This window comes from Takifugu flavidus, chromosome 10 (assembly GCF_003711565.1).
Source record: "Takifugu flavidus isolate HTHZ2018 chromosome 10, ASM371156v2, whole genome shotgun sequence".
NCBI classification, from domain to species: Eukaryota; Metazoa; Chordata; class Actinopteri; order Tetraodontiformes; family Tetraodontidae; genus Takifugu; species Takifugu flavidus.
This window is the reverse complement of record NC_079529.1, coordinates 9,526,968-9,540,506: the sequence shown is the minus strand read 5'-3', so window position 1 is coordinate 9,540,506 and position 13,539 is coordinate 9,526,968. Positions and strand designations below refer to the sequence as shown.

Genomic DNA, 13,539 nt, shown 5'->3' with positions numbered 1-13,539 from the left:
GCTTACTCCCTGAGTCATGGTAGGAGTGAAAACAGTCTAACCGAGGCTCCAGTACGAGCACCCGAAGATGTAAATGCACACATAGACACGGTAGAAGCAAATGGTTGGATAAAATAAAACAGACCAACTGTTAAACTGACTTTTAAATATTTATAGAAATAAGCCGTAAAGACATGGCAAGATGAGGATCGAACCTTTTAAACACGTTTTTGATTACACCACTGGAAACTGTATGGAAAAAACCCAGGAGAGAGCGAAATTGAGTCAACAGATGCAGAAAATCGATGTTGACATGTTGCTCTACATCACCAGTGACGCAGCAGCGTTCTCTGCTGTTACCCTGGAAACGCAGGCAAGTGCAGAACTCAAAACAAATCCATATTTTGTGGCAGCGGGATGCTCCCTGGGTCTCCTTCAGACAGTGACGCAACTGAGCATGTGACGGAATCTAGAGCTGTGTCACGTAGGTGTGGGGGTGCCGGGAACTGTGGAGGATATTTTAGGAAACGCACGCGAAAAAACACGTGAATAAAGCAGGGACAGAAGGACAGACTGGCTTGGTTAATCACTTATCATATAAAGATTCCTGGGCGATGCTGATGCTTCCCAAATTGTTTTCTGCTAAAAGAGAAAAAAGAAACTTTTATCAGATATGGATGAATATCATAGTATTAAACCTTATTCAATTTAATAAAAGATCAGTCACCAGGCATCTTGACCCAATATATTGTCTTTAACACTAAAAGGCTACATCCAATCTCCACATGGAACTTGAAAGTAACGCAATGACGAGCCTTTGATTGTGTTCCACAAATGAAAAGAAAAAAAACCCTCACATAAGAAAAGAGGATGAAAAAGTTTTAAAAGAGGACTGAAACCACAAGAAAGTAGAAGCTGAATACATGTTGGACATTCCCTGGGCTAAAGCTCATGTACTTGGGAAAAGGCCCCCTTTTCCAGAATGGGAAAATGATTTCAGCTGTGTCAATTGACAGCGGCCTTGTAGCTGAAGATGGAAAGGGAGAGAGAGGGAAAGCCTGCAGCTCTGTGTAATAACTCCTGCTTAGAGAAGAAGCTGTGGTGGACTCCTCCGGGGAGACGCACTTCCACATCACATGATCAAATGAGATGGTGTTAATTGTTACCAAATGAACCAGGTGGTTGCCTGTTCTACAGTTCAGCAGGTTTATTTTCTCTGTCTCTAATATATCACCTCCTCTAAACAGTAAATACGTGTCGCACCCTAAAAACAAAGTAAAATTGAAAGCTGAGGAGTTTTAAAAGGAGGAATTGTAAGTAGGAGTATAAAAATATGGCCATCAGGATGTTTACACATGCTCTCAATTTGAGCCTCTTGCTCGTGTATTCCACGGTGGCAATACAGTAAATCACAGTCAAAGCATTTGTAAGGTAATCATTTCATGTACAGTAGACAATAACAGCACGGCTGCGTAGATCAGTCACTCAATTATGAGGATGGATGTAATTAGTGGTGTGCTTTAAACAGAACTGCAGCAAATGGCTACCGGCACTCGGATATATCTCTCCCTTTTGCCACATTTAGCTATAAACCTGAAGCACACACTGGTTTGCCCAATTACAGACTGGCTGACTTTCTCTCTACAACTTGTGGAAGCCTACGCACAGCCGAATGCACCACAGATGAAGCTCGTGACATGCTTGGTAGCGGCGTGTCGACTAGCCTGCGATCCCAAGGTTATCAATCATGTGACTCAGAAGTGTGACCGTCTTAAATTGGAGGGCAGATATAAGCAGGGAAGGTGGTGAGGATAATGCGTGGTTCCGACTGGAAGAATGAACACAGAGTGGTTTGTTATAATTCCAGGGTTTCACTGAGCACAGGCAAGTGGTGGCTCTTGGCTTCTGTGCGTGGAGGTTAAGAGACGACTGTGGGCGTGTTTGTACACATGGATGTGCCTGCTGCTGTTTCAGATATGTGTACTCTTGTGCGTACGCTGCTTGAATGAAACATTTTGCTGCAAAAAAATGACTTTTTAGGTAGCATTAGGCAAGTAAACAGGTCTGCCTGGTAGCTTGTGTGAATGGAACTCATGCAAGGAGTGGGTAGCCACAGAGCCGTAAATCTAGATGATGAACATCACTACTGACCAATATAGGAGGCAATTCCACACAGATTGGACTGCTTTTGGAGTCAAAAGATGAAAAAAAAAGGCTTTTTCCATGCCCAGAAGACAATCATTTATCATCTGACACGATAACATGACATGTCAACAAACTAAAAGTAGACATAGTTTCCATGCAAACAAAGTCATTAAAGTTAATTAACTGTACTAACTTGAAGCAAAACAACCATCTTTTTTAGCATCATTTTACACTGTGTGGGACTGGTGGAATTTCCAAAAAAAAATCCCTGAAAAGTCCCTGCAGAACAGTAGCTATGGTTACTGATCAATACCATCTTTGCTCCTCTTACATGAAAGGAGTAAATCAAACACACTGAGGAAGAAAGCTCGGATCCTCTGGAAGACATTTGGACAATGTTGGGCAGGGTGTGGTATTCCCCTTCATCTTCACATATTGGGCGCAGTGAAATATGCCCATAGGCCCCCTCTGCCTTCCTGTTCAATGCAATCTCCCTGCATACACTTCTACCAACTGAAGGCAGCGGTGAGGCCTAAAGTGGCCTCTCTTTATGCTGTCCGCTTTCTTCTTTCTTTACTCTTACTCTCTACTTCACGTCTTGTGTCAGCTCACATCTCACTTGCAGCTGCACAAAGCATTTGGCACCACTTTTATCTCACTCATTACATGTGTTTGCCAGCTCCATATCTAGCCATTTACACACACACGCACGCACGCATACATACATGCACACACATACAGACACACACTCCATGGGCCTGCGGTTTCGAGGCAGCTATGACACAATCCAGATTCTCTTAGCTGCCTATGCAGGCAAATGTGTTTTGTGCGAAGCCATTTCCCTCAGAAGTCCAGATTTTCCCTGTCAGGCAGCTTTGATCCACATGGCACTGAGGTGGGGGCCCTGTGTCAACAGTCTTATGTTTCAGCTGGAGGGCCCAGCGGACCCCCATAGTGTCACTCAGGGCTCTGTCATTAATGAAGTAGCTAAATCACCATGTGGCACTGTCAGCTGCATCACCCGAAATATTTCCTCCAACACTATAAAGACAACGACATGTCCATTCACACATGCAAATAACACAGCTAAGTCAGGTGTAACAGGGTGTCTGACAGTCTGAGTGCCACCTACAAAGAAATATAGGTTGTTGAGTTTTCAGTCCGTGATAAAGGTGGGAGAATGGTTTTAATGAATGAGGACAGAAAGATAATGGAGGCGGAGCCATTTAAATAGCGTGACTGTGTGGCTCACTGATAAACACACCATCTTCAGCAGGAGATGCTGAGGATAACAGTGGGGTGTGCGCAAACCAAAGTTTGAATTCTTCTGTTTATCACGTAAGAATATATTAATAGGACTGTCAAAGGAACACAGTTGTCTTACTGGTAGATGTCTTTGCGCAGAACAGTGCGAGTCAGGGGGTTGTCAGCCTGAGGAGCCATGCTCAGGGACCCCAGCTTTAACACCAGGGTGTCTTCCCTCTTCATATGAGCTTCTGAGAAAAGACCCAAATTTTAAACCAAACATGCAGTAAAATCTGCCATGCCAAACACCGCATGATCGCGTGGCCTCTCTCACCTGATGCTGTTTGCCTGTCTTGTCTTCCGGGGCAGAAGACTCTGATCACGCTGGTGTTGATGTAGATGAGTGGCAAACACCGAGAGGTCAGCGTGTGGCTTCTCATTGGCTGGCCGGCTGATTTGCCACGTTCTTTGTAGTGCCTCGGAACCTTAGACTGTGGAACCATTTAAAAAGTATACCTTTATTAAGAGCTCGGTCAAAAACTACAAATATTGTATATTGAAGGATGATATGACTGTTGCAAAACCAACTGAGTTCACAGTTGTAACAATGAGCAAGTTACACATCACTTTCTACCTGGAACACCCCTGCTACAGTCGCCAATAGGGGACAAGACAGCACCACATCGAAGGGCTGGGCTGTAAGGAGTATTTCTCTAAGGTAATGAGGAGAGCCATCTGCCAGAGGGTCAGAAGTAAACCGCTGACTGGCTGTGGTCGCGCTGCTGCGCGTCGCCCGCTCGGGCCGGGTGACGAGTTTGTGCCGCACGTTTTTGGTGACGGCCTGGGTGTATGTGATGGAGAGGAAGCCGTGCTGCTGATGAGAACCTTCCAGGACCTTCGCCGCAGTCTGACCAGTGAGGAAACAGGACAATTCAGAGCAAGGACAAGTAAAAACGTTCTCTAGATTTCTATAAATTAACGTGTTTATTTTAATTTTAGGTCCAATTTAACTAACACTGGTACCATAAATATCACTACATTGACCAGCTTTTCCTTGAGACTAAAAACAAAACAGATATGTTTAAATTAGAAAACAAGCTGTAGCTGGTAGCGGAAAACAGAGGTTTTAAGCACATATATCAGCCTTCTGCTAATATTTACTATTGAAAAATAACAAGACTGTTTCTGAAAGATCAGAAAAGCCAGTTTTGCAAAGCAGAAAATAATTAACTCAAAGAAAATCTTACATGATTAAAAGAGAGACAAATCCCGTTCAGATATTGCAATTGAGTCTGCCAGGCCAAGCCACATCAGTGGAGTGAATCAGATTTATATCAATGACGTTATTTGATGTTAGTTTATTACATTATTGTTGCTATTTTTTCAGAGGCACATTTGATCAGCACACAACTCTTTTATGCCACTGATGATGGAGGCACGGCAGAGTCAACCAAAATGGGAAGGAGTCTGATCCTTACAGGAGAGAAAAAGCCTGAGAAATGGCTGAAAGTGTCCTGCTTGCTGACGGGTCGAACCAAAACAGTCCGTCTGTTCAGCTTGTCAGTGCAAGAGAGGACCACTCCTCCACAGCTGCCCGAGCTCCGAACACCTTCCTCCACACTGGAGGGGAGAAGAGTGAAGAGAGCAGGTATGCCAGCAGGAGCAGAAGAGGCAGCAAAGGGAGGGGCGCAGAAACAGGACATTGGATACAGGAAAAGAGGAAAAATTTAGAATATTTAAAGCCAGTGGTTTTTATTATTATAAGAGCTTGATGAAGCAAATATGTGGTATGGTCATATACTATCCCACTAGTTTAGTTTAATTCTGGAATCTTTAAAGAAAAAACTTTAATTTAGACTTAAAATTATCCACTGATTGTAAAGATTATCCAACACTCAAAGACTTTGATTTGCATCTAGTTTATCCATTTCATTGATCTGATTAGGTCACGTGAATTCTGTTTCACAAATGGGTACCAGTATAAGACCACCATCAGGGACAAAAATACTGAACGTTTCATGGAGAACCCGTTCTTGTCTCCTCGGAAACACGCAAGAGCAGCGGTCATCGGTTTTTAATGGCTTGATTATTCAGCCAATCAGAACCTCTGGACAGACAGGGTACATGCTTTTGAAGATCTACTCTGTCTCATGAGAAGTGCACCAGAGTCGCAATTGTGTGGGTACTCAAGTGAGGTAGAGTCCAGTATTTTCATCTTTTGTGTTCCTGTCTGTCCAGCTTAGGCAGAGATCACGGTCTTTGATTAGGAGCAGCAGAGTGACAGTTGCACTGCACAGAGAGACTAAAGCGGCCAGGGCTGAAGAAGAAGCCTCACCACAGCTCTCTCTTTACACTGTAGGAGGATCCCTTCATACTGACCAGAGAGCCAGCCCTGACCAGGCCTGGAGACACACACAAGGCCCAGTTTAATGTGGCGTTTGGCTCTATATACTGTTGGTACCAATGATAACAGCAGCACCACTAGGCTGGATGACGCACACACTGAAAATGAAGGATTATAAAAGTTTATGTTTTCTGATGTTGATGTTTTGTTGAAGCCATCCACAGGAATGCACCTGGAAAAAGGCATCAAAAGAAGTTACCATGGAGGCAGGCACAATGCAGCCCACCACAGGCACTCGGTCTACAATGAATAAAACACACACAGATGCAGCACATCCAAAGAGTTATTACACTTATGCTGGGATGCCAAAATCATGCAGAGACCACATATGGAAAAGCATTTCATACAGAAAAAAATACACCATCTGCATCATTTTAATACCCCCCACACTCTTCAGGACTCTCCAGTAGAATCCTGGAAGCTGAAGAGACCTTCTGGTGGGAATGCGTGTGTGTGTGCTTCACGCTTCGTTATCTTGTGTGTCCGTTTGTGCCTATGTGAACATTTTTGTAATCAGGTCTCTCAGCTGCAGAAGTGATGAATGCACTCGGACACAGCGCAGTTCTTCATTTCTCCCATCGTGCTCCAGCCCGGTCGTCCTTTTCTCTGAGCCATTGGCAGAACAGCTGGAAGACATCAGCCTCGTTTCTTGTGAGCTGCTCATTGGAGCGAGCAGGCTTGGACTGTCACCGGTGGCTATCCTCTGCCTAATTTCACAACAGTTCAAGGTATGCTGGTGCTAGTGGAGATCAAACTTAAGCAAGGAGGAGAAATTCTAAACTAAAGCTCCTCCACAGAGGTTAATACTCAGTTGTCATATTGCTGCCTTGCCTATATTTTCCTTTAAATCAACTATGGTGCTACGGGATGATTGAGGCCTACACCTATAAGGTTCAACGCCCATCAATTTTTTTCTTCCCCATGGACTTCCCTTTCCTTCCCTTCTCTTCTATCCTTCAAACTTTCTTCTCCTCATCCTATTTTGATATAATCAGGGACTCAATTATATACTCACCTCCCGTATTTGCCTGGCTAATTTAACTTTCCATCCATTGCACAGCTCTGAGATAGCCAGTTAGAGGAGACGTTTCCCCTGTCAAGACTAATCCAAGCTGACCCACTGCATGCACGTAACCTGCACCTGATGATGCAATACCTTACAATTATCTGTTCAGAATGATTAATACGGATCCCAACCTCTGTGGGCTTCCACGTGCATTATGTGGATAATGCAGATTAGAGTGCAGAGGTCCTCCACGGTGTCCTAAACAGTCATGGTTCTAACCTGGCTTGGATGAGAAAGTGCTGCAGCCTGCCAGGACCATGGTTGGTTTAAATTGTGTTGAAAACAAGCTGTTAAACAGAAATAACCTCAAAATGAGAAAATTGAATGATTATCTACTTAGAAAGGTCTGAGTTTAAGGTTGGCTCCATCTCAGAAGCAATTGGACACACACCTGTGATTAAGAGAGTAGCGTGATATAATAACACAAGACACATTCAAGCTCCAAAACTGCCGAACGACTGGCTGTGCACAGGCTTAGGCTAATTCTCCAAACTGTACGTAACACATGTAGTTTGACAGAATATAAATCATCTGACTAGAGGGAAACAGGGAGGTCTTCAAGACACTTTCCTTGACAGCTCAGTTAAAGGCCAGCACCATCACCTCAATCCCTCACTGGGCAACATGGAGATCTGGCAAATCAGAATTATATCTGACCTGGCAAGCGTCATGTCTATTTGCCTTAATCAGAGAAAGAAGCATTTAAGGAAGCACTGTCTCAGGCCCATAGGCACAGATATATAAACATTAAATCTGGCAACGTATTGGAATGTTATAGGTTGTGCTTCATTATCTCTTCAGGAAAAGATGGTGGGAAAATGTCTCCAGGTAAATGGTTTCTTCCAAACACAGTATGGACTGTGGTACATAGATGTCATACGCTGAAAGCTGCTGAGGCGACGAGGAAAGCAATCCAAAGAGAGGTGGAGGAAACATGGTGCAATAACAATACTGATTATTAATGGTGGATCATTCTGCGTTTTGAAAATAAGGACAAATCACTAATAATGGAGACCGTGTGTGGTATCTGTTTCACTGTGATGCAGGACGTGCTTTCCTGGTTTTGTCAGAGCCCAAACCTAAATTAGCCCAATTTGACTGGACCTAGACATGGGGAGGAATCATTATGATGGAGTGGAAATGGCCTCGAGCTTTTGCTTCCCTAACGTGTTAATGTTTCTGCGAATCTATTCAGACACCACAGGCACAGAGAAAAGGACTGACTAAATTCTTCTGGTTTGTAAATCACAACTGAGCCCGTCCAGAACCCAAGTCTGCCTGTGAGCAGGGGTGTCTGCCTCTGCTGGTGCCACATCATCGGGACAAGGTGAAGTCCATGACTTCTGTTCATGTATTGCACTTTACCTGTATCTGTAGTGGTCGATGTTGAAGCTGCCCACTTTACATTTGATCTTTGTGTAAACATCCTGGACATCTACTGAGGCACTCAGGTCTTCTAGTTCACTGATGACACAGATCTCTGGCACAAACACATAAGAACGGCAAATGTTAATGTGCATGCATGCAGTAATGCTACAGCTACAAGCTTTGTGTTAGGTGAGATCGACTGTATAGATCTAAGAAAGCACGCAAACACACATCAGATCCTAAAACATCTGAAATACTGTATTTAAATGAACACCCCGCTAGATATTATTGATTAAAACCCTACTTATTTTGTACTTTGTAAGACTTTTAAAGTATAATTGCAGGACTGTTGCTATTAGTTCCACAGGGAAACCACAATCATACTTTGCAAAATGGGTTTCAAGTATGTGACAGTATGTTTGTTGTACTGCAGTCTTGCACGACTGTGAAAAAACAGAAGTTCGGAACAGATAATTAAAAATGAAAGACAGAGCTCGTCATCTTTATTGTGGATACTGTGTGGAAAGAACTCTCCCATGTTGTTAAATACTCAGAAACTCATAGTCTCCAAACACGGTGTTGCTATTGATGTATGAGTTTTCTAAACCCATCCCATAAGAGTCCTGGAAACCTTTACACCCTTTGACTTTCTGGCTCCTCTTGAAAGAAGGAAAGTGTACCACTGATTTGTGCCTTTAGCAGAGCCTCTGGAGACTCACGCTTGATTTTCTCCCGCTAATCTTCCAACACATAATAGCATAACTATACCCGAGGAGCAGCACTTCTGGAACGGCTGTTTTTCCTTTTTGCTGGAGAGAGAAGAATCTTATTTCCTTGCAGCTGAAAAACATATTACATCATAGCAGATTGTCTCCAGCCATATCTGTGGCTTACTTATCTCCAAGAATGTACTTGTGATATTAGGCATCTAATAGATTGCATACACACAATGCTTGTTTTTAATAATGTACTTAATGTGGTGCACGCAGAAAATCCAGAGGCAAGCTCATCTCGCAACTCACATGGCACACATTAAGCCTAAATCCAAAGTAATTCCTATTTAGGATGTCTCTAAGTCAAACCATCTCTGTGATGTCCTTCAAAACATTCCGTTTCCACTATAAAAGACCTTTAAGCTGTGTGATCTGGTTAGCAGATGCTAAATATTACAGCCAGCAATTAAAGGTAAATCTTGTCTTTCATCGCCCCAGTAAATCTGAAGGGAACAAGAGTTGGTTCACTTGGGATTCATCTCCCATTTATTTATTTGCCTCTTCCTTCCATCCCTCATTTTCTGCAGATGCCTAACTCCCCCTGAGTGCTGAAAATTAAGGGAGAAAGAACTCAGGGGTTAACTAAATTTACATGCTGATGCAGTGAGCATGTAAAAACTCGTAAATTGCTTTCAGAACATTACAAAGTAGTTCAGCTTTATATATTATAAATAGAAAGAAATACTACACCAATTGTAATAACCTTTTCAACGCCTAAATGAGTGACTGAGACAAGAAACTTTAAATTACTTGGACCTTGGAAGAGTAAGACAGCAAGCTACCTGCTTTTTTGACAGCCGGCTCTGGGGCAAACAGTTTAACTGTGACCTTGGGTAACATCCACTGCATCCAAAGACTGATCTTCCCACTGGTTCCACCAATGCTGCTGGTTTTCTGCTCCAGAGTCACTGTATCAGCAAATGGGCCATCGTCTCCAGCAGGCACAGAGTCACCCTGAGGAGACAAAACAGGATTTGGTCAATGAGGGGGGCTGGTGTGATGTGGTGGGACGTTTAAAACATCAGCGCCAATCAGTCTGATGTAAAAATGTGTACGCATGAAGGACAGTCCAGACAAATGAAGCAAAAAGAAGGTGTAGGGGGTGAAGAGGAGAGGAGAATATCTGTGAGCTCTCATTTCATTATTGGGGCTTTGGCAAAGACTTAAAGGTGACAGCACTGGAAGGACTTTTAATATATTTCCTATCCTCTTTTCCTATAAATCTGGTTTCCAAACAAGTTTCTGTATGGCTTCTCTGCCAAGTATAAAAATCCTGCAATCTAACAATATGGAAATGTGCAGCTTTGGAATTGTGGGATCTTAAATTTCCCACAACGTGCTCATGATAGCTGTGTCACAGTTATTGAGCTTTGCTGTGGTTGGTGAAGAGGTTATCAACTCTCCCAATTAGAAACGCCACAGCTGCTGGACTGATTACAGTGTCTTAAAGAGGAACCAGATGAGAAAAGTGTGTCGCAGCCGAGTGCAGGGACGAAGACCTCATGTTAATTTGCAAATTTTAAATAATTGTGAGATTTAGGGTCGCTGACAGCAGAGATCAGTGACAACAGATGCCTACGACACAGCTGAATTAAGGATCAACACGTAGCAATTTTCTGTGAATGTTGCCGTATAATTGAGGATGTAAACTGATAAATGGGAATTTATTTTCTTAGAGATTTGGACTGTTCTATGTTAAGTCAAAATATGGAACAGAAAATGTAGTTTCATGCCATGTAAAACAAACATAACCCAACGAATATTGGAACATATCCCATTTCTACCAAATATACAGCCTATACATACATATACAGTATACCGGTACATATACTGTACACTTGGTATATGACCAACATACCACAAAACAACACACAATCATTTAATTTTCCAGAACTAGCATTTATTCCAATCAAGGGTAAAGTAGCGTCATTATGTTTTCATGGAACCAACCAGTTAAAGTGTGTGTGTGCATATGTGTGTGTGTCATTTGTGAGTAATAATGGTGACAGGCAGTGAGTAACATGAGCTCAGTTGTAATGGCGTTCAGTCAGTTTCAATGAGATATTCTAGTGTCAAATGGCATTTGGGGACTAATTATTGTTGAACTGGAGTCAAAACACAGCTCTGTGTGTGTGTGTGTGTGTGTGTGTGTGTGTGTGTGTGTGTGGTGTGTGTGTGTGTGTGGTTACAGCTATTTAGTTTACAGTTTTGGCCGGTCAGTAGGATTAAGCTCTGTAATATCATGTGTGGAAACAGAAGCGGCCACTGGCACTGCGGGACGTTCAGACCACTGCGTCTCTTAGACTGGATACAGTCTGTTAGGATCACAACTGTCAGGAACATCCCAACCACCTCTTGGATGAATTACAGCATCATAGTCAGAGGAGAACAAAAATAGAATCCCACTGCCACTGCTGCGTTTGAGATTGAACGATAACCTTATACATTCACTGATATGGAAAAAAAAAGAAATGAAACTAATGCATTTGTCCAGTTATTGCATTTTTGTGTCTTGATTACAAAAAATGAAGTAGAGTCCAAAATAATAACCAGATTGTAGGAGAGGAAAGTTACCACTAAAACTACCTACAAAAGGCTCAAAGGCTCATTTTTAATCAGCGTTAGAATATTCCCCCCTCTGCCCATATCAAGGTGAGGCCTTGAAGACCAGATGTGCTGCTGTAGAGAGGGTAGGGGTGGCCTCTGCCATGTTCCCCAGCTTCCAGGGGCCTCAAACACACAGGCCAAAACACATGAATTTGAAAGGGAGCTATTTTCCCACACCTCCACAAGCCAAGCTGAAAAGTATACAGTTTAATTCCTGGGCCTCTGCCTTATAAACGGGCCGAGGATCTGGGTTTATTTTCTTTGCAGAGTTTGTCTTTCCTCATCAGACACATCCAAACATAGGAAGACAACAGCAGGCTGGGAAGTGTCAAAGAAAGATGGAGAACAAAGCAGTTTAGAAAAAAAAGGGGAGAAGTTAGAAAGCTTATGGGACAGGTGGAGGGAGAAAGAAAAGCCAAGATGATACAGAAAGAAAAAAGGAAATGGAAAGAGAAGAGGGAAACCACTGAAACATGACACATGGATGGACTGCTTTCATCTTTTTTGGCATCAGTTCAGGGAAGGTTACGTCATCCCGCGCTGTAATGATTATTATCATAGGATGTGATTCATGCTAATGCTGACGCTGCTGGTGGTCCAGCTGTAAATGACACAGCAGACAGAGGAAGAGCAAAGGGATTGTTGACTAAAAGGTAGTAGTGTATATGAAAATGTCCAAAAATATTGTGTCAGCTGAGGGCGGATGAATGGGGTGGAAGCCATGGAAGACCAGGAAGGTGGGCTGGGGGCGTTCCTCTGGGGAGCGACTGCTGCCACTACTGCTGAGACTTATCAAAACAGCTCCTACATTCTTGCTCAATCACTCAGCCTCCCAGAGGACTAAATACTTCTACCAGTGTTTGTACTTACGTAAACAGTGACAAGTGGGCTGTCAGGGGCCTCCCCGGCCTTTTTATATAGGCACTATATTGTAGGGCCTCTGCTGCCACACTCCACTTCCACTTTCCTCATCCATAAATGAAGCAGGTACGCACACGCCGATCGTAAGGAAATAAAAGTAGACATAGATGCACATCGACACACAGGTCACGTTTTTCACACCGGTCCACACTGGACTGCCTTTCAGGGTGGTATGGAGGCTGTGCTGTGATCTCAGAGGCCCCTCTTTGCTGACAAGGCCCGAGTGGTCATAGCACATTAAAACCAGGACCATCGACAGACCATAATATAAACACTCCTGCATTCTACTTTACGGGGGGACACATTACACAAGCCCGTGGACCCCCAGCTGGGTGCTGCTGCTGCTGCTACTGTATTGAACAGGAGCAGAAAGCCTCACATCAGTGAAGCCCATTATACGCAGAGAAGAAAATGCACGAACTTCGAACGTGCCTCCAAAATAACTGGCAGGTTTACACTCAAACTTGGGTTTAACGCTGCTTAGAGTATGCGCTAAAACTAAAAAACAGAATTTCTGCTCTGAAAGTAATCAATCACTGCAGTTATGTTTGCAAAAGGCTTCAAAGAAAATGATATTGACTGAATCACACCTACATGAGGGATGAAAGGGAAATAAGTAAAGGGAACCTGTTGGTTCACATTCAAAATGTGTGTTCATGACTTATGAAAGAGTTAAAAAATAGATTTGCAAAGACCCTTTCAAAGTCTCCTTTCATATGTTGAGAAATGGAGAAAATTACTGACATTAATTAACTTTTGACATTAAACGAGAATCGTTTGGCCTTTGATGATTCAAAGGGCCCAACAGAGGAGGCATGACAAGAGAACGCACACAAAGAAATTCATTTTAATATGTAACCAATAACCTGCTGTGTGGGGTACTTGTTGGGACTGTGGTTTCAACTTTCACCCCACACCAGGAAGATGAAACTGAACGTGACTGTGATGTGCGCAAAGGAAAACTGATTCATCTGAAAATCTAGGATACGGTCTTCCTGTACCTTGATATTTACCTGTCCGGATCAAAACGA

The 13,539-nt window shown here is 43.1% G+C and overlaps 1 protein-coding gene across 3 annotated transcripts in view; it reads right to left on the bottom strand.

Annotated features, from left to right (window-relative positions):
- The window catches only part of LOC130532683 (intermembrane lipid transfer protein VPS13B-like), a 231,590-nt gene that overhangs the window by 94,841 nt on the left and 123,210 nt on the right, over window positions 1–13,539 (bottom strand). For 2 of the 3 annotated variants that reach the window (XM_057045444.1, XM_057045446.1), the window contains exons 26-31: window positions 9,763–9,934; window positions 8,205–8,319; window positions 4,848–4,989; window positions 4,004–4,276; window positions 3,704–3,860; window positions 3,509–3,620 (exon numbers count right to left, since the gene is read on the bottom strand). In XM_057045444.1, coding sequence (XP_056901424.1) covers window positions 3,509–3,620; window positions 3,704–3,860; window positions 4,004–4,276; window positions 4,848–4,989; window positions 8,205–8,319; window positions 9,763–9,934 — 971 coding nt within the window. Of the gene's footprint in view, window positions 1–3,508; window positions 3,621–3,703; window positions 3,861–4,003; window positions 4,277–4,847; window positions 4,990–5,704; window positions 5,772–8,204; window positions 8,320–9,762; window positions 9,935–13,539 lie in introns of all 3 variants that reach the window. The other variant, XM_057045445.1, reaches the window with a different exon arrangement.